At 39.6% G+C, this 19597-nt stretch overlaps 1 protein-coding gene across 2 annotated transcripts in view; it reads left to right on the top strand.

The window, feature by feature from the left end:
• Window positions 1–16137, top strand: part of LOC121254274 (aspartic proteinase 36-like) — a 30861-nt gene extending 14724 nt beyond the window's left edge. Inside the window, exons 7-10 of one of the 2 annotated variants that reach the window (XM_041154258.1) lie at window positions 4570–4657; window positions 11566–11641; window positions 12599–12670; window positions 15712–16137. In XM_041154258.1, coding sequence (XP_041010192.1) covers window positions 4570–4657; window positions 11566–11641; window positions 12599–12670; window positions 15712–15881 — 406 coding nt within the window. In that variant the 3' untranslated portion in view covers window positions 15882–16137. Of the gene's footprint in view, window positions 1–4569; window positions 4658–11565; window positions 11669–12598; window positions 12671–15711 lie in introns of both variants that reach the window. The other variant, XM_041154248.1, reaches the window with a different exon arrangement.
• The last annotated feature ends 3460 nt before the right edge of the window (window positions 16138–19597 follow it).

Below are 19597 nucleotides of genomic sequence, written 5' to 3'. Positions count from 1 at the left end.
AATGAACTAGTCAAGGTTACAATTGGAACCCATTGGAATCATTATAAATGGCTCAAACTTCTCATTCTCAAGCAATTTGGGATCTTATTCACCACATTCCTATACACAACACAGGTTTAATAGTAGCATGTGAATTGAATGGCTTCTAATGCAGTAAATGGACTGTATGGTGTTGGGGTGTGGAAAAACATTCGTTGAGGTTGGGAGATTTTTTATGTCCATCAGTTATGTGGTGGGAGACAGGTCAAGGATTGGATTATGGCATGATGTATGGTGTGGAGACCAAGCAAGGGGATTGTGAGGACATAAAATGGGGTGGATCCATTCCCGAAAAATGAAGTTTGAAGTCCCAACTTCTTATCAAATCTTACACCCTACAACCAGAACTCCATTTCCATGGAAAAGTGTATGGTGCAATAAGTCTCTCCCAAGATTGACCCTTTTTTGGACAGCTGCACTAGGAAAGATCTTGACCCTGGTATATTTGAGGAAAGAGCAGCTAATGGTTATAGAGTGGTATAGTATGTGCAAGATGTGTGAGGAAACTATCGACCATTTGTTGGATATTGTGATGTGGTTATATCTTCAAGGGTCTCGACCTCCCTAATGAGTGGTGGAGTTGTTGGCTGCTTGGGGATGTGACCAGGTAGTAAAGTGAATGATGGGGGCATGAAGGATGACTTCTTTATGCTACATGTGAAGTATATGGAAGGAAAGAAATATACTCCATTTTGAAGATTGTGAGAGAACCGTGCTTGAGTTAAATACCTCAATGCTCAAATCTTTGTATGCTTGGACAATAGCCTATAACAACAACTGCTTCTCATCTTTTGTAGATTTTCTAAATTTTATTCTCCTTCCTTTTCTTAGCTAGATGTTTTCCTCTATATAAATCTGTGTACTTGGGCTGCGCTTCAAGTGCTCTTTTTTTAAAAAACTAAATTGTGATCTTTCCTTGTCCCAAAAAAAAAAAAAAAAGGAAAAGAAAAGGAAAAATATGAGAAAAATCTCTCTTATCTCAAAATATTATTGAACTCCATGATGTTGATGGTGAAATATGGCTCACTGGATGCCTTTTATGTAGCTACTAATCCTATCCTATGGTTTTAAAAAATACAAAGGAAATAAAACAAATCCAAGAACCGCTAATAGACTCAAAAAAAGAAACTATAAATTTTAGTTTACTGGCTAAAATATATGAAAAGTCTAACACCCAAAATTATAGAAATCCTAAAATTATTAGTAAAATAAAAAAGGAAACAAATCAAAAGAATAGAAAAAAAAATCGTTGTCATCATTTGAAGTTGGGATGTAACTTGTGTTTGATTCTTTCACTAGGATTGAGAAGTTATTTCAGGCTTTTTTTGTGGGTTGGAGTGGGGGAGGAAACAAAATTCCATCTTGTTAATTAGAATAAAGCTTGCTCTCCAATCTCGTATGGAGGCTTGGAGGTGTGAAATTTGAGGACGTTCAATAAAGCCCTATTGGTGGAGGGGATTCGCTTTGGAAGGAAGTTATTGATCTTAGACACGGAAGTGCTTGTTTTTTTTTTTTTTTTTTTGGGGGGGGGGGGGGGGGGGTTGGGTTGATAGAGTTTTGAAACTCATTCGTTTTGTGGCCGGTGAGGGTTCCAGAATCAGGTTTTGGCATGACGTTTGGTGTGGTGAACGCGCTCTTGATAGGGCTTTTCCAGCTCTCTATCGCGATTCGCATTGTAGTTAACAGGGATGCTTCAGTGGCGGATCTGGTTGCATTTTCTCGTGGTTCTCACCAGTGAAATGTCCTGTTTCATAGGGATATTCATTATTGGGAAATGCATACTGTTTCCGAAATTTTCAATTTGATATACTCCAAGGGAGTTGTAACGGCACAGGGGGATAGGATGCAATGGAGGCCCAACGGTAGCAAGAAGTTTACAGTGAGGTCTATTACAAAACATTGGTATCACAAGGAAATGTTACCTTCCCGTGGAAGAGTATTTGGAGGTCTCGCATGCCTTCCAAAGTAGCTTTTTTCGTATGGACTGCTTCTTTTAAGGATATTTTGACCACAGATAATTTGAGGAAGAGGGAGCTCATTGTGGAGGATTGGTGTTATTTGTGCAAAAAGTATGGAGAATCAATGGATCACTTATTATTGCATTGTGAGGTGACAAGAGTGTTGTGGGATGAGATCTTTAGAAGAGTTGGTGTGGCTTGGGTAATGCCCTTGAGGGTGGCGGACTGACTTGCTTGTTGGAAGGAGAGTCAAGGCTGTCCCCAAGTGGCGGCAGTGTGGAAGATAGGAATCACAACGGATACAAGGTAAGACCGTAAATCCGTGTCCACCTCAGTCTTTTCCAAATTCATCTTCCTGCACATGTTAAGACCGTCAAGTAGAGCATGCACCTTAGTCTCCATATCCCTCTCTATAGTGAGAGGAGAAAGCAGTTAATACTTGACCTCTTTCATCCCTTATTATTCCACCCCCTCCGCTTGGACCAGGGTTACCAAGGATACTGCCATCCACATTCAACTTAACTATTCCTGAGTTAGGCTTTAACCATATTTCACCCTCACTACCTTTTGAATCTTTGTATAGATGATAAGCAACCCCAGCTGATTCAGTATTTCATCATCTCTGGAATTCAGCTTCCTTATCCGACTCACTTTGCTTATAGTTCCCCTAACATAGACTTAATTTTGAAAGGAACTTTTTTTTGACAAGTAAGACGATATTTTATTGATATTTGAGTAGGCATAGTCCAAGTATACACAGGAAGTATACATTAGATTACACATAGTTAGGAACTAGAAATGGATACAAGGAAGTCCTGAAAGTTGAGACCATTAAAGTCTATAACAATGGCCCACATAAATAAAGTCTTCCAAAAAAAACTCTTAAAAGTCTTCTAAAGAGTGCTCTCAATCCTCAAAATTTCAGTCATTCCTTTCCCTCCAAATGCACCAAAGTAGACAAATGGGAGTCATCTTCCACACAACTGCAATTTGGGGTATCCCCTTGATCCCTCTCCAACTAGCTAGTAGATCAACCGCCCTCCCAGCATAACCACGCTAATCCCATTTTGCTGAAAAAGTAATTCCATGAGGCCCTTGCAAACTCACAATGTAGAAGTAAATGATCCATTGTTTCGCCACTATTTTTGCACATACAACACCAATCAATAAGGATAAACCCATGTTTCCTTAGGTTGTCAATGGTCAGGATCTTTCCTAAGGATGCAGTCCAAACAAAAAAAGCAGCCTTAAGAGCGCTTTACTAGCGAAGACACCAACCTCCCAATCACGTGCCTTCCTAATGAAGCCGACATTGCGCTATTGTGAGCCATTAGTAATTTCCCTCAAATCAGCCACCAAAGCATCATGTTCCCGTGCAATTCTGAAAATAGAGGGATAAACATCCTTAAGAGCCATATCTCCAACCCAAACATCATACCAAAAACTAATTCTATTACCTTCCCCCATACTCAGCCTAGTGTGGCTAGAGAAGGACCCCCAACCTTTTTGGATATGTTTATATAACCCCACTCCATATGCCCCCTAACTTCATTAGAACACCAACCCCACCTATACTCCCATACTTAGTACCAATCACCACCTTCCATAATGCTTCCCTCTCATAATTATATCTTCATAGCCATTTGAGCCTTAATTTGCACTCTCTATGTGATCTTGCATTCAAGCCTTACATCTCCTCAACCAAAGGCACTGACTGATAATTGATGGAAGAAGGCCGACCACTATCCCCCATTGAGAACCAGTCCTCGCTTTTCTAAACTGTAGCATCACTCTTTCCTTCCACCTTTGGTAGGTGATGTCATGTATACCCAACATTATGGCAAACTTCCTCCAAATCTGATTAGAAAACTCTCCATTACTCAAAACATCATCCATACACTCGATAGTGACACTTTCGCATCAATCACATCTTGATGCTAATTAAATTTGGCATTTGTGGATATTGGTATCAAATGGAACACCCTGCAAGAAACATTTCCATATAGATACAAAAACTTTATTAGGCAAATATTTACACCAAACCCATTTACTCCACTCCACATGTGCCACTCAACGTTTTATAAAATTCCACACGTATGTATGGAAAAAATGCCATCTGGTGAAGCTTTCCATATTGGGGTAGCGACCTTTTCTCTATTTGTATCTTTTTTTTTTTTTTTTTTTTTGATGTCGGGGAACCTCTCCAAGGCAGGGCCCTTCGGACCCACTCTTACAAAGTAAACCCTGGTCCAGTGCACCGGACCCTCGAAAGTTTCCCTACATGGAACTAATTAAATAGCTGGCTTTCACTAGGGGGTGTGGCCCCAAATGATTGGTTGCACCCATGAGGTGTTGAACTTTGGACCTTGAAGAGAGTGATATCCTAAGACCAAGGCCTTTGCCACTTGGGCCAACCCCTCGGGGTTTCTCTATTTGTCTCTTAGGCTTGCCAATTCTGTTTTGCTCGATATCGTTCATGTATGATTGTTGATGCTATATCTTCTTGACATATTGAAAATAACATGTTTAAATGATTTTACTTCTGATTTTTGTGTTTTGCTTTCGATTGCAGTGTTGATGATGGATTTCCACCCGTCACCTTTCATTTTGAGAATTCTCTCTCCTTAAAGGTTTATCCTCGTGAATATCTATTTCCCTATGTAAGTATATCAAGCAATTTAATAAAGGTGCTATTCAGCCATTCCTATTTCTAAATTTTACTTGATTTCTTCTTAGTCTTTTATTTTTCTGTGTTGCTTTTTATTGTCATAATATACTTGGAAAATTTAAGGGCCTCAAATGATGTTGTTATACTTAGAACCTCAAAATGATTATTTTTGGTTTTGACATTACAATAATTATTTTTTGGGTTGTTACTTTGTATACACCGTCAACATAAACATTGTATTAATTGTAGTAATCGCTTGTATCTTTTGATGGAAGTTCTTCATTTACACTGTAGATCTTCTATCAATAAGAATATTGATAGACAAAGTTGACGGGCCTCGGCAACTTCCCTGAGGGCCGGCCGGCGTCGGTCCAGAGGAGAGAGAAAACACTACAAAGCGTGAAAACCCTAAGGAACCAGATCTGCCGCCACCCACCCTTGCCGGCGAGACACACCGCACCGTCATCACAGATAAAGCCGACGAACCTTGGCGATTTCGCTGAGAGTCGTCTGGCGTCGGTCCAACCTCCGACATCCTAGATATCGCTGTATTGTCTCTCAGAGTACTTCAATGATCCTCCCGAAGGCTCCGTTGGTCGTGCCGTTGACTCTAAAGGCTCCGATGAGTACTTCGGCGTCTCCCGTGTGCACGATTTGCAGCTGGAAAGACAACTCTCTAGTACTTGCAGTGAGCACGACCTGGAGTCCAGACAATTGTGTAGTGCTTGCAGCTCCCAACGGTTTTCTGATCTATCTCTGAGATGATGAATGGTTGTTGAAGAAGGGGAGTGGGTTAGTGTGGGTTCTTCTATGGAGTTGGTCATAGAATCTAAATCCTTTACACTGGTGAAGAAGGGGAGCATGTTGGCCATTACTGAAAGGAGTCGAAGGGTGATATCTAAGTTGGTTCTGGGTTCGACAACAGTACAGTGGCTGGCCAAGGCCATAGAAGCGTGCACTAAGGATAAGAAACAAGATTTTTTCTCCACTGTCAGGGAAGGTCGACCCAGTTTCACAGCGCATCGCTGCTCGAATGCTTGCGGACGTTATATGGTGGTGGGGGGAGGAGGAATTTTATTTTCATTCTCGAAGAGGGGCAGTGGCTGGAGAAGGATGGGGGAGGTGCTGCGTCATTTTTCCTTCGGCAAGAGAGGGAGTGACGGCTTAGAAGGACAAGGTGCTACAGGTGGTGTGGCAGGGAGGGAGAACTTGGAGGTGCATAAAGACCCAAGTACATCCTCGGTGGCGAGGCAATCCTATGTGGCAGCTCTAAAGACGGGACATGCTTTGGGAGTTTAGAGTGTGGGGGGTCAGCCAATCATGCCTTAGGACCAGCTTGTCGAGATGCACAATTCTCTAAAGGAGATGGAAACTCAACTTGTCGAGTTGAAGGTAGCGATAACTTTCTTGTCTAGGAAAATAGATCAACTTTCAGCTGGAGGCAACAGGGTGGTAAGAAACATGATAGGCCCGAATCCTTTAAACTTAGAAAAAGGAAAACGGAAGATTAGATTCGGCCCTGTCCCTATAACCAAATCCAGGAGAGTATGTTGGGTCAAAAGGAAATCTGGGTTATTTGAAGCGGGGTCTACATCGGGTATTGGCGTAGAGACATCAGTATTGGAATGTCATTCGCCTCGTGTAACACATGATAGATCGATAGTCGGTATTACACCCTTGGTCCCTGAAGAAACTATGGCTCCCTCGTCAGAGTTGAAGGAAAAGGGTGCTCTGCCGAGGTCTGAAGGAGATGTAGGATCCGCTATCACCCCAGAGGTGAAGGGACTTGCTGTCACTCTAAAATCTCAAATGGGGACCCCGATACCATTGGAAAGAACCAATGGAGTTACCGTAGAACCAATGGGTTTGGTATTGGTGCCTTGTGTAGAGGAATGTCTAGAGTCGGGAGTGCAGTTTGATGGGGATATTGTGGCTCCCCTGGTTTCTCTTCCTCCAATAGCGGATTAGATTTTTCCTAAAGTTAACAAGATTCAGCAGTTCGTGAAAATTTTACATGGAGGATGTGAAGACCAATATAACGAACTAATTACTGCGATCGAGGCAAACCACACACTTGAAACCAAATTAAGCTTCAAGAAAAGCAGGGAGTTACAACGTCTTTTTTCGGCAATCAACTACGACGTTAAGGGTGGTAGTTCAACTAGAGGGAAGTCTAAATAGAGGGCATTGTGAAGACAGGAATCAAGGTGTTGGGATTGGTGTTAGGGTAGAGTTTTAGTTTTATGGGAAACAAGGGATTGGGGTCGGGTCTTATGTACTTTGGGTTGGTTTTTTTATGGGCTTTTTGGGTCATTAGGGGCTTGTTGTGTCATTTTGGGCAAAGTGTTTTCTTGTATATATTCAGTGTACTTGGTTACTCCTTTTGATATATACAATATTTTTACTTATAAAAAAAAAAAAAGAAAAAAAATCTTATGAATGGTGCTTAAGTTTTCCTTGTAGTTAATGCAAAGCAGTTGAAAGTCCACAGCTTCTATTCAATTTACAATGTTTGAAACTTTTGCGATGGGAGGTTTGATATCCATTATTACTGTTGTTAGAAATCATTAGTGACAAAAGCTTAGTTTGCTTGCTGAGAACTAGGTGAAAAATGTATTTCAATTATATCACTTACGGAGAGGAAAGTCTTGGGTAAATTGCTATGACATTATCGAACAGGAAGGAACACCTTGTGGAGAATGGTGGTGGAAGCTAAATATGAGAGCATGTGGAGAGGGTGGTGTTCGGGGGTAGTGCATGGGTCATATGGAGTGGGGGGTCTCGAAAATAATTTTTTATTTTTTTTGATAAGTGGGGGTCTCAAAAATAGTAAGAAGAAGTGGTGCAGATTTCTGTAGATTTGTCAGATACGAAGGTGGGGGGATGAGCTTAATCTGTTTTGGCACGATTTGTGGTGTGGAGAACAAACTCTGAAGGATGTTTTTTTGGTGTTATATAAATACTGCATGTTTTAGGGAGGCCTCAATGGTAGAACTTATGGCGGTGTTGCGAGATAAGTGTTAGTGCTATATCACATTTATCAGGCATGTTCATGATCAGGAGAGTAATGGTTACCTCTTCCTTTAAACTATTGTATTCTTTCTGATTGAACAGCGGGGGAGGGGTAGAATTTGTTAGTTCCTTCCAAAAGGTTGATATTTGAAATCAAAATCTTTCTATTGTTCTATTGGTCCCCATGATGGCTTTTTTTCTCGTTGAAGTGCACATGGAATAATAAGACACCTATGAGAGGAACTTTCTTTGGACAATAGCATTAGAAAGGATTTTGTTTTTTAGAAGTAAATGAAAATTTTGGTTGGATGAAGGCATATCGTGGGTGCCAAGTTCCCTTAAGATGTTGACCAGGTATAGTGCAGATGTGGCTTATGCTTCCATAGGATGCTGCAAGGACATTAAGGATTTGAGTGGGAAAGACTTTGATTTCTCAGATTGTGATTAAATCGTCCATTGGGGTGAGTGAATTGTGAAGCCATCACTTGGGTGTCAAGTCCCATGGATGTTTACTAATGGAACTAGGTTATACAAGTGATTGTAGGGAGCTCCAAATATAATCTTAACTAGACTTTTTTGGGTATAATGCATATGTGGCTAGTGCGCTTCTTAGATACGGTTGTGACTAGTAGTTTGAACTATTTGTGCTTCCTAGCTTAGCCTTTGGGCTATCACATTTGCTCTAAAACCATATTCAATCTAAAAGGCTTAAACTTATTTATAAAAAAAATCTAGAAGGATTAAACTGTTAACAAGTGCACCAACCAAGATATGAGGGTAGTGGAGAACATGGAGGAGTGTTTGGGGAGTATTCAGTGGCGTGTCATTTTAAAAATGTGGAAGACATATTTGAGTGGGCTCTAGCAAGAATATATGGTCCAAGTTTAGATAGTAGTAGAAGACTTTTGTGGGAAGAGATAGCCGGTTTGGATAGTTGGTGCGATGTTCCTTGGTGTATAGGAGGTGATTTCAACATCACTTGGTTCCTGAGTGAGAGATTAGGGGAATCTAACCTCACTTCAGCTATGGGGGAGTTCTCAGAGTTATCTTTGAGTTAGATCTCTTAGATTTACCTCTTGCGGAGGGTGCATATTCATGGTCCAACAATTGGGTTTGATCCTGATTGGATAGATTCCTAGCATGACCATCTTGGGAGGCTTACTTTCCATAGGTGTATCGGAAGAGAATTTCTTGGATTTGCTCATATCATTATCCCATTTTATTGGGTTGTGGAGGTAGTCATGGGAGTTGAAGATATTTCGAGTTTGAAAACATGTGGCTTAAGGCCAGTGGCTTCGTAGACATGTTGAAACAATGGTGGTCATCCTACCAGATGCAGGGTACCTCGAGTTTTATATTGGTAGGCAAATTAAAGGCCGTGAACAAGGATTTGAACACTTGGAATGAGCAAGTCTTGGGGAATGCGGACAGCTTGTAGGAGTCTCTTCTTGAAGAGTTGCAGGGCTTGGAGAATAGGGTGGAGGGTAAAGCTCTTTCAAATGAGGAGACCTCGAGGAAAATTATTATTGCTTCAGAGCTTGAGAGGGTGATTGTGATGGAGGAGATTTTGTGGAGGCAAAAATCAAGGCCTCTTTGGTCGAAGGAAGGGGATGAATGCACAAAGTTTTCCCATAAGAGAAACAATGCCATTGAGTTGATTGAGGTTGATGGTGTTATCCTTTCGGATCATTTTGAGATAAAGGATAACATGTCTCTTCTATAAGAAACTCCTTACGGAGCAATTTGCTTAGAGACCAAATCTTGATGGTTTAGCATTTGACACCATTGACTCATTGAATGCTTCTTGGCTTGAACGAGCTTTTGAGGAGAACGAAGTTCTACAAGTAGTAACATGCATGGCTAAGGTTAAAGCTCTTGACCCAGATGACTTTAATATGACACTCTTTCGATCTTGTTGGGATATTGTACGGGAGGACATCATGAAGGCTTTTCATGAATTGTATTGCTTTGGTTAAGTTTGAAAAGAATCTTAAAGCAACCTTTATTGCACTTATTTGAAAGAGGGCGGGGGCTTCTAATGTGAAGGATTTTTGTCTCATTAGTCTTGTTAATGGGGTTTACAAAATCATTTCCAAAGTTCTTGCCAACCGCTTGAGTACGGTTATCGAGATGATTATTTCAAAATCTTAGAATGCTTTCTTCAAAGGGAAACAAATTCTAGATTCAGTGTTAGTGGCCAATGAATGCTTGGAGAGTATAATTAAATCGGGAGAGCTGGGTATTTTATGCAAGCTTGACATGGGGACTTGTTGTCTTCCTTCCTTTTTGTCATTGTTATGGATGCTCTCAGTCGAATGTTGGGGATTGCGGATAGTGGTGGTTTCTTGGCAGATTTTTCGGTGGGTAGGTCAAATAATGGATTAATTGATGTTTCTCACCTTTTGTTTGCAAATGACACATTTACTTTTTTGTGATGTGGATCTCGGTTGTGTAATAATTGAGAGTGCTCTTGCTTTGTTTTGAGGCTGTGTCTGGCCTTAAGGTGAATCTTGGAAAATCAGAGAAGGTTCTGGTGGGTCCTGTGCGAAATATTAAAAGTTTGGAAAAGGTTCTGGTATGCTGGTTTTCTTCCTTGCCAATGAGATATCTCGGTCTCCCTTTGGGGGCTGTTTTCAAGGCAATAGCAGTTTGGGATGGGGTGATTGAGAAGATTGAGAGAAGGCTGGCGGGGCTGGCGGGATGGAAAAGTTTGTACCTATCAAGAGGGGGAAGACTCACCTTAATTAAAAGCACTCTTTCTAATATCCCTACATATTTTTTCTCATTATATCATCAACAGATGGTGTGGTTATGGAAGTATTGGGGAGGAAGCTAATTTCCATCTGGTTAATTGGGATGGTTAATTGGGATAAGATTTGTTCCCCACTTTTGTGTGGAGGGATGGGGTTTTGGAAGTTGAAGACCTTCAAAAAAACCCTTTTAGGGAAGTGGTTATGGAGATATCATCAGGAAAGTGAGCCTCTGTGGAGGGCCATGATCAATTCCAAATATGGCAGTGCCTCTTTTTTTTTTTTGGGGGGGGGGGGGGGGGGGGGGGGGGGGGGGGGGGGGTATTGGGGAGATTTTGCTGACCGTGTTAGTTTTGCAGTTGGTGATGGTTCCAGGATTAGTTTTTGTCATGATGCTTGGTGTGGTGGTAGGCCCTTAAGGTTGCTTTTCCTGGCCTCTTCCGGTTCGCTCATAACCAGGATGCTTCAGTAGCGGATGTTTTGGATTAGTCTAGTGGTTTCCCTCAATGGAATGTACATTTTACTAAAGCAGCGAATGGTTGGGAAATGGATGAAATTTCTGATTTGTTTAGTTTGTTGTATGATACAAGTATTGGCAGGGCTGAGATGGACAAGATGATTTGGATTCATACCAGTAATAAGAAGTTCACAGTTCACTCTATGTACAAGGTGTTGTCTGATCAGAATGTGGTATTCTCTTTTCCTTGGAAGTATATATGGAGTGGACTGGGGAATTTCCCATCGAATTACCCAATGTACATTTATGCGAAGCTCCTTGCCGAAGGCCTCAGTGCACCTCTGGGATTAGTTGGGACATTGTTCTGGATATCCGGTGCCAATAAAAAAAATGTATATGGAGAGCACTTATTGATAGTGCATGAGGGCTATATATCTGTGTTCACCAACCATCATACTCCTCTGGTTTACTCTAGATTTCTCAATTATTTTCTGAATCTTGGTTTTACAAATTATGTTTATGAAATGCTATCAACCTTTTTTTGGAAATTCTTTCATCCTTATCATCACTTCATCTAGTCTTTTATGTGATGCTATTTTTTCTCCTGTAGCGTTTGCTGTTTTCAGATTTGCCATATGCGTATTCATTGGTTTTACAATTTACTATTGTGGATCTTTACAGGAAGGTTTGTGGTGTATTGGTTGGCAAAACAGTGGAATGCAATCCAGGGATAGCATGAACTTGACTCTTTTGGGAGGTATACCCCAACTATTTGCATTGATGGGTAATGCCACCTCATCATAGTGAAATAAGAGTGAGATGGTGGTGTAGTTTGTAGAACTTTCCAATTGCTATAGAACATTGAGAATACCCTCTTGACATTTTGTTTTGAGTGAAACCTTTTGAGTGTTAGACCTAATATTAATCTTTGACATTTTACAGGAAATGTTGTATTCATTCGGTTGACTCTTTAATTCATTAAATTTCATTATCATAAGAGTGTAGTTTGTGAAATTGTTTCGGGTTTGAGAAATTTGAAACTGTTAGCTTATGAAAGAGAAACAATGATTTGGGATGCCCTTAGAGAATGTTAAGTAACGATAACTGGGGTTGCTACAATAATCACCTGTTGCTTTTCTCCACCTTAGTCCATATCCTCGCACCTAACAAAGCTACCAGCCATGCAAAAATGGAACTTTTTGAGGGACCGTCATACACCATATATAGTACCAAGGAAACCCCACACAGGGTAACCCTCTTATCAAATCATAAAATGATCTCACATGAAATCTATCCAATTTAGACAGCCTCCCCTTTGCTATCTTAATATCCTCATGTTATCTATTCTTTTGTTTTTTAGCACTTTTTTTAATCCTCAACACTGTAAAGCATACTGGGCCCATGGACTTCATTTAAATTTTTTAAATGTGGTTGGAACAAAGTAAACTTTTCATGTCTAAGTATCAAGTCACTCTAATAACCTTACATTGTTATTTGCCTCTAAGGTAGTTATTAATGAAGCCTGAAGGTGCCTTGTTACAGTTGTCTTCTGAGATCCCATAAGATAGGACTCACCTTGAGGCTTGATAATAGAGGCAGAGAGAATCAATTTTTGATTTCAAGTGTTGGCAGGAATTCATCTGTGTTGAATTTTAACTTTGTAGAGCTTCATGGGCATCATCAATTAAAATTTAGTTTCTTTCTTCTGTTGCAGATCTAGTGCTCTCAAATAAGCTAGTCTTGTATGATCTCGAGAATCAAGCCATTGGATGGACTGAATATAACTGTAAGTACCATGTTACCTTTCCTTTGTCGCATTCCAAAAATTTCATTATATTTTATTTTAATCTAAGTTGTATCTTAGAATATGTTAGGGCTAAGAGACCTTATAATGCATGGTCAGGCTCACTATTGCTTTTGTTGAGGCCCCTAAAGTCTTCTTCCGCTTGTGAATTGTATGTGATGCATGCCAGTTTTTTATGTCAATTTTCATAACCCATGGTCCCCTTATGACTGGTTATCGAGTATCATACCACAAGGGATAATTTCTAAAAAAAAAAATATACAGTATCTTTTACCTAAGTACCACATAGCACAGGGATGAAGAGACTTATGGGGTGACAGAAATTGAACCTTTGCCAGACACAGATGAAAGGGAACCATCAGCTATTCTAACGTTTTCCCAATCTGGAAAAAATGATGAGGAGAAAAGGGATGATAAATCAGTCAATGGTTAGATGATCCTAAATCAATTAGCCAAGGATCATCAGAACTAGCATGGTTTTTTAGTAGAGGTTGCATTTAGAGACGAAGCCAAAATTATCTAAATGAGTAGAGAAGGACGCAATGGAATGGTGGATGGCTCCATTTGAGACATCTGTCAACGAAAGTTTCTATCACATCCTTGTTGAGAGTCCGTGTCAGGAGTGGGACTGCTAGGAGTTTGGTGTTGGTTCTACCGTATAAGAAGGGTTTGCCCGAAGTCAAGTGGCACCACTAGAATGAACCATGAAGCCTCCAAGTTTCTTCTCTGCACAGCCTGAAAATTCTGCTAATGATTCTGTTTCTGCTACAAGGCACAAAGTCGGTGAAAGTAAGTTGCAACTGACCATTCACCGTGTCATCCCATGTATACGACATTTTAACTCAAACTTCTATAGCATTCCCCTTTCTGAATCAAGTTTGGTCAGCCACATCCCAAATATCTTTCGTTGTGTTTAATAATGAGCACCCCTGACTAATATCTGGTAGCATTGAATGCAGCTGCCAAGATATAATAGAGGACTTTATCAAAAAAAAAAAAAAGATCTGATAGGGGAGTTTTCTGCTCTTTCATTTATGAGATCATCTACTTGCGGTTCCTGAATCTACCCATTTAGGTTTCCTATTTTACCTCTAGTTTCAATAAATGGTATGGCTGATTGAGACCAAGCAAAGATTGTTAAGTCCATCCAACTTCACGGTTGTAAATTGATGACTTTGATTTTCATTCCGGGAGGTCACATGACTCTGTACTGCGCTTTTTTAGTGTTGTAAATCACTCATCCAACCAAGTAGCTTCACTACTCAACGAGACCCAGCAAACTATATGGTATAAAGAACTAGCACATCGTCCTCAAAGCATAGTAAACAACACCATAGAGATACAATAGGTATTTTAGCACATCTGTCAGAAGAATCAAAGAGAAAACAGCACTGGTTGTTTTATTTACCTCTCTAAATGACAGCTGCTGCTGTTGTTGGGGATAAACGGACTTTCGTTTCTGCCTGCACTGAATGACATCCGGCTTGCTTCATTTTAACAATCTGCAGCTTTTCCCAACATACCAAATGGCATGTCATTTAGCCTATGTGTAGTTCCACCATAAAACAACCCCAGTTTCACCACAGAACAACCTAACAACCACCGATGACTTCAAAAAATTTGAAACCCCAGATTTGAGCTACAAATGTGGACATATCAGAGTAAGGGGTTGTTTGGATGTTGAGATGGTTTCATTTCATCCCATAGCATCTCATCTCATAACATCTCAACATCCAAACGCCACTCAAACATACATTTTTCAATTTCAAAATTTCAATTTTTTCATGTAATCATTACAACTTTTCCAAACTTCCAAACAAAACGCAAAAAACAATTTAACTTTTTCAAATCCCAAAACAAAAATTATATTAAAAAATTATATTCTAACAATATTTTTACTTTATAATATTTTTATGCAACTTTTTCTCTCTCCTTTTCCAAAACTCCATAAAACATCATAACTCAAACCATTTCACTGCTATTTACAAACCATTTTATTACCATTCACAGATTTCTCATCTCATTCCATTTCCCAAGCATCCCCTTAGATGCCAACCAGCTCCATCGTCCCTTGGCTGAAATTCCATACCATGCATGAGCCAATCTGCTGTCAACAACCTCACAGATGAGACAACCAATCCTTTCTAATCAGATTAAGAGCTCCCTTGTCTCAAGCTGACACCTGCATCCATAAGCTGTCAGCATCTGTACCATGCAGTGGTTCTCCATATAACCTAGATATATTATTTGAATAGTTCTCTGATACCAAGTTGATAGAGAGTAATGAAAAGATTGAGAGAGGAGTGATGAGGTATAGAAAAAACAACTCTCGGGAAAAAGGACCAAAAATCTTAATGTTCTCCTGTTAGCATATTATATATATTATTGGAAAAACATAACAATTATATGAATGCCAAAAAACATGTCCTTACATAATCACCCTTCCTAGGACCTTGTTTTGGTGGAACTAACATAGTTACTGGCCTTTACTTCATTGTGGTCCTTGTGGAATCCTGTGAACTGGCTTCTGTTGATAAGCAATGGAATCGTAAGAACTGGCTTTTGTTGATCAATGTAATTATCAAGAGAAGCAAAAAGTGGGCTTTTTTGTAGTTGATGGATTGATTTTTGTATATAAACAAAAAAAGAACAAGAGAAAGATCTCATAAATTTGGTTGATTGAGATGATCGAATCATCTGTATTTACATGTCAATTTGTTAAAATGGCAAGACAAATTGGGTTAATAATTTCCTTGAATGAAAAGTCTATTTTAAGGACGAAACTTGAGTTTTATTTATGTCAGAAAAGTTAGTTTTGGTTTTTCACTATAAAGAAGCTTATATGAACAGTGATATTTTAATCGAGCTTGTGACCTTAAGTTAGAAAGTCTGACAAATTGATTATAGAATCGACTTAGTAACTGCTATGGAATTGTTAAACTCTGTTGCAGTAAAATAGCATATGTTATTGCTATCTTGCTTCTTTTGGTTTGGTTGTTTGACTTTTTTATGGTTGTTTTCAGGTTCGTCAAGCATTAAATTACAGGATGAACAAAGTGGAACAGTACATTTAGTAGGTTCCCATTTTATTTCTTCTGCTTTCAGTTTGAATATTCGATGGGCTATAGTTATGTTGTTTCTATCCATGCTGCTGTACGATATTTTCACTGAAACACTAAGAGTCTTCTGCTAATACAAAGTACCCACGGTTGAGGTAAAGAAACAAGAAAATTTGAATATAAATAGAAAATCATGAGATTTGTTGATAAAATAGTGCTCTGTATACTTTTCTCAGTTATGTATCTATTTTTATCCCTAATGTGGAAATAGCTAGGATTATTCATTGTACCAATGCTTCACGGTGTGTTGAATTTTGTACCTAGTGAATGTGTAAATTTATGAAAAATTAGAATCAGGTTTGAGTTTAAAAGTAAATATAGTTTGAACTTGGCCTACGTCCTGGTAGAAAATTTAATTAATCGATTGAAGTTTATATAAAATTTCAACGATTGAAACCATTTATAGAAAGGTATGCTGCATAATAGATATGTCAAGTTCTATTTTTTTCTTTTCTATGTACAGTCCTGTTTAAATGCAGTGTGTTCTTAAACTCGCCTTATTCCCATTGCCGTGGGTGGTGGGGGTGGAAATTCAAGGTTTTCTAGATGTGGGATGTGGCAAATTAGGCTGATCATCGACTCCCTTGGGGTGGATGCGAGCTCTTCCTCATAGTTGAATTCGAGGGATGATTTTGGTGATCGGTTGGCGGAAATCGACCATTGAATCAAATTGACCCCCTTTGGTCGGTTAGATTGAAAAATGACAATTTGGCAAGCTTGAGAGAGGCAGAGAGCTCAACAACTGTTGGTGAGGGACGATAGAGGCGGATAGTTGAGGATAAAGGAGGGGAAAGACACGTTGTGGCTACTCTCGGATTAGACAAAAGTGAGATAGAAAGGAGGCATGGAACGGCCTCCTTTTTAAGTGAAATAGTTTAATCATTCTATATTTTACAAAATAAATATTGTGCATTGCAAATTATAAATTTGGAATTATATACATTTTTGAAAAAACTATAGTTATTATATTTATCAGTCGAACGGTCGGATTGTCCGGCCCTTAACTCGGCCTACAGCGATGATGTCGGATGCGTCATGTCCCCATCCCCAAGGGGAAGGGGCAAATCCAGACATGGCCCACAGGGGTGAGAACGCGACAGACCACGGGAAGAGCAGAGAGGATGGCGATGGTTTTGATGGGTGGAGTGTGGAGAGCGAGGATTTTTCTCTGTTTTTGTTAATATTTTTAAAAAATAATAAAAAATATATTTAAATTTATTGATGTGAGGTAGGTAGGCAATTTGGATGTGCATCTATGTACGCAATCTGCTCGATTTGCACAGAACTAATTCTCTTGGTTTGTAATGGAACAATATAATCAGAAAAAACTTGTAAATTGAAGAATAATGTTTGTTATAATCGAAATTGTTATACATTGTCGGGTTCCGTCTCTTCCAAACTCCAAAGCGTTTTCATGGAGAAGTATCCCGATAAATTTTATATTTTATTGGCCTTGTGTGTTCGAGAACAAAGTCTCGATTAATCTTGGGGGTGCACGGGTTCTTAGCAAGGAGTTTTCTGCAAATGTACTTCGAATAATTCAAAGGAAAATTCCTCCAATCTGATGTCCCCTATAAATAATTTGCACCCAAGAAAAATCTAATTTTAGACGTGGAGCGAGTATACCACCAAGGCCAATGGCTTTACCACTTGAGCTAACCTCTATGGTTTCTCGATAATTGGATTACCTTCTTCTCTTTCTTAGATCAATTGATTCCAGTTTCCTAGGTATGTGATGAGTCAATGTAAGATGTTGAGAAGTTTTTTATGAATGTGAAAAAATGGAATTGAGATGAAGATTTTATGGGTTTTTGTGAAATTCCACCATAAAAATATGTTTCAATTATAATTTGTTAGCAGTCATTTTGTTTGAACAACAATTCATTTTCTTTCTTTGAGTACAAAGTGGGTGAATTTTACCAAAATTAAAAATAAAAAAGATAGAGAGAGAGAGAGAGAGAGAGAGAGAGAGAGAGAACAAAAGGCAAGCATAGAGAAGAGGAACAACTGAAAACAAAAATAACACTCTTGACATGGTAATTGACAGGTAGCTTCACCCGCACTGAAAAAACCAGGCTGTTGGGTGCATTAGAAACTTTTGATGAGAGTTGTTGAAGGAAAATACTTGCAATGGTCCCCAAGGCAACCCACTATTGACAACACAATCATCATAGCCTAGCACTTTGAACAGCCTAGGCTTGACCAGACTCTGAGGGAAGTTCCCACAGTTCAAATGAATATTGATAACAGGACACATAGGGCAGTTGTTCTTCAGTACCACCATGAATTTTGGAGGGTCACCAAACCTCATCTTAGTCTGCTGCACCGTGGTAGAATTGCCTGAACAATTTGCTGCCAAGCCTGCAATTTATTTCAGCATCTTGTTAGCCAACCAAACAAAATAAATATCATAGATAACTCTTGCATATGAATTGGCTATAACCATGGTATAAGAGACAGGAGAATGCAAGGAAGGTGGAGAGAAGCGTTGAAGCTGGTTAGATTTGCATTTGCAGGTAGTAGAAAGTCTAGGTAGGGTGAGGGGAAGAGTTTTGATGGCTGCATTTGCTTGTTATATAGACGAGGTGGAATCAGGTTTATGGTTGTGAGAAGAGGTGTCGTGAAGCTAGAGGATGGGGAGAAAAGGGAGTCACGTGCGAGGAAAATAGGAAAAATGTGTAGTGGAGAGGGGAGCAGAGTGTGAGTCCTTTCTCCTCCAAACAACCACCTTTCACATGGTGAAGTCAGAGCCCCCAAAACATGACAAGAATTCCTCTTGCGTTTCATACTCGCGTGCATCTCTCACGTACACACGCTTTACTCGGTGATATGTTCACAGAATCAGAGCCTAATCACATGCTTTCAAGCTCATCCATTCCATATTTAAGGGGTATTTGTCGAAAAAAATCCGGTAAGACCTGCCCAGACAAGCCATGTGTGACTAGTTACAGAGTCTCTATCCCTATTTCCTTCCTCATTTTTGTCAGACAACTAAGTTTATTTGGATATTAACCCAATTATAAAAGGAAGAAAAGTGAGAGTTACTATAATCATCCCAAATTAGGCCAAATACACAAGAAGACAACTATATATGTGTGTGTACACACAGACAGAGAGAGAGGTATAGATTTACTATGGATGGACACTATTCCATGTTTTCTTCATTAAGATACTTTCATATTTGCTATGAAAAAAGGTCAACTGCAAAGTTGGCTTGATTGGCAACGTATTGATAGAACATCAAGATATACTTAAAAGGGAAATACTATGAAACTTGAGACTGAAGGGGCACTAGATTTGATTGGATTGAGGTGGTTGGTGAAATTTAAGCTCCCGCATCCATGTTTGGAGGAGCACTAGTTGGAAGTAGTTCCCCATCTTTAGAGGAAGAAGTCAATAGCGATGATATATATACCGTTAGGAGTGATGGCACCTAAGAGTTATGAGTATAGGTATCGCTAGGAGCATATGAGACGGCGCATGTGACCCGACCCATACACTTAAGAAAAATGGCTAGTTGGCGCGATTATGGTAGAGTATGCCATTGGGATGCAAGGGCAGCGGCAACAACGGAATGGAATATATTTACATTCTAACTCATCAAGGGAAATGAAAAGGAAAAAAAAAGAGTATCTCATTGAAGATGGAGGTTAGTAGGAAGCATGTGACAAGAGTTGAGTTTCACCTTCCCCAAATTACAAATTAGGCAATTAGGTTTTACAACAGACTAGAGGAGCTTAGACGGAACCAGAGGTGCTGGGTGCCATGGATCAAACGCACGCGACCATGC

Source organism: Juglans microcarpa x Juglans regia, chromosome 1D (genome assembly GCF_004785595.1).
Source record: "Juglans microcarpa x Juglans regia isolate MS1-56 chromosome 1D, Jm3101_v1.0, whole genome shotgun sequence".
Lineage (NCBI taxonomy): Eukaryota > Viridiplantae > Streptophyta > Magnoliopsida > Fagales > Juglandaceae > Juglans > Juglans microcarpa x Juglans regia.
Note: the sequence above shows the minus strand (reverse complement) of the source record. Positions and strands in the feature narration are given on the sequence as shown.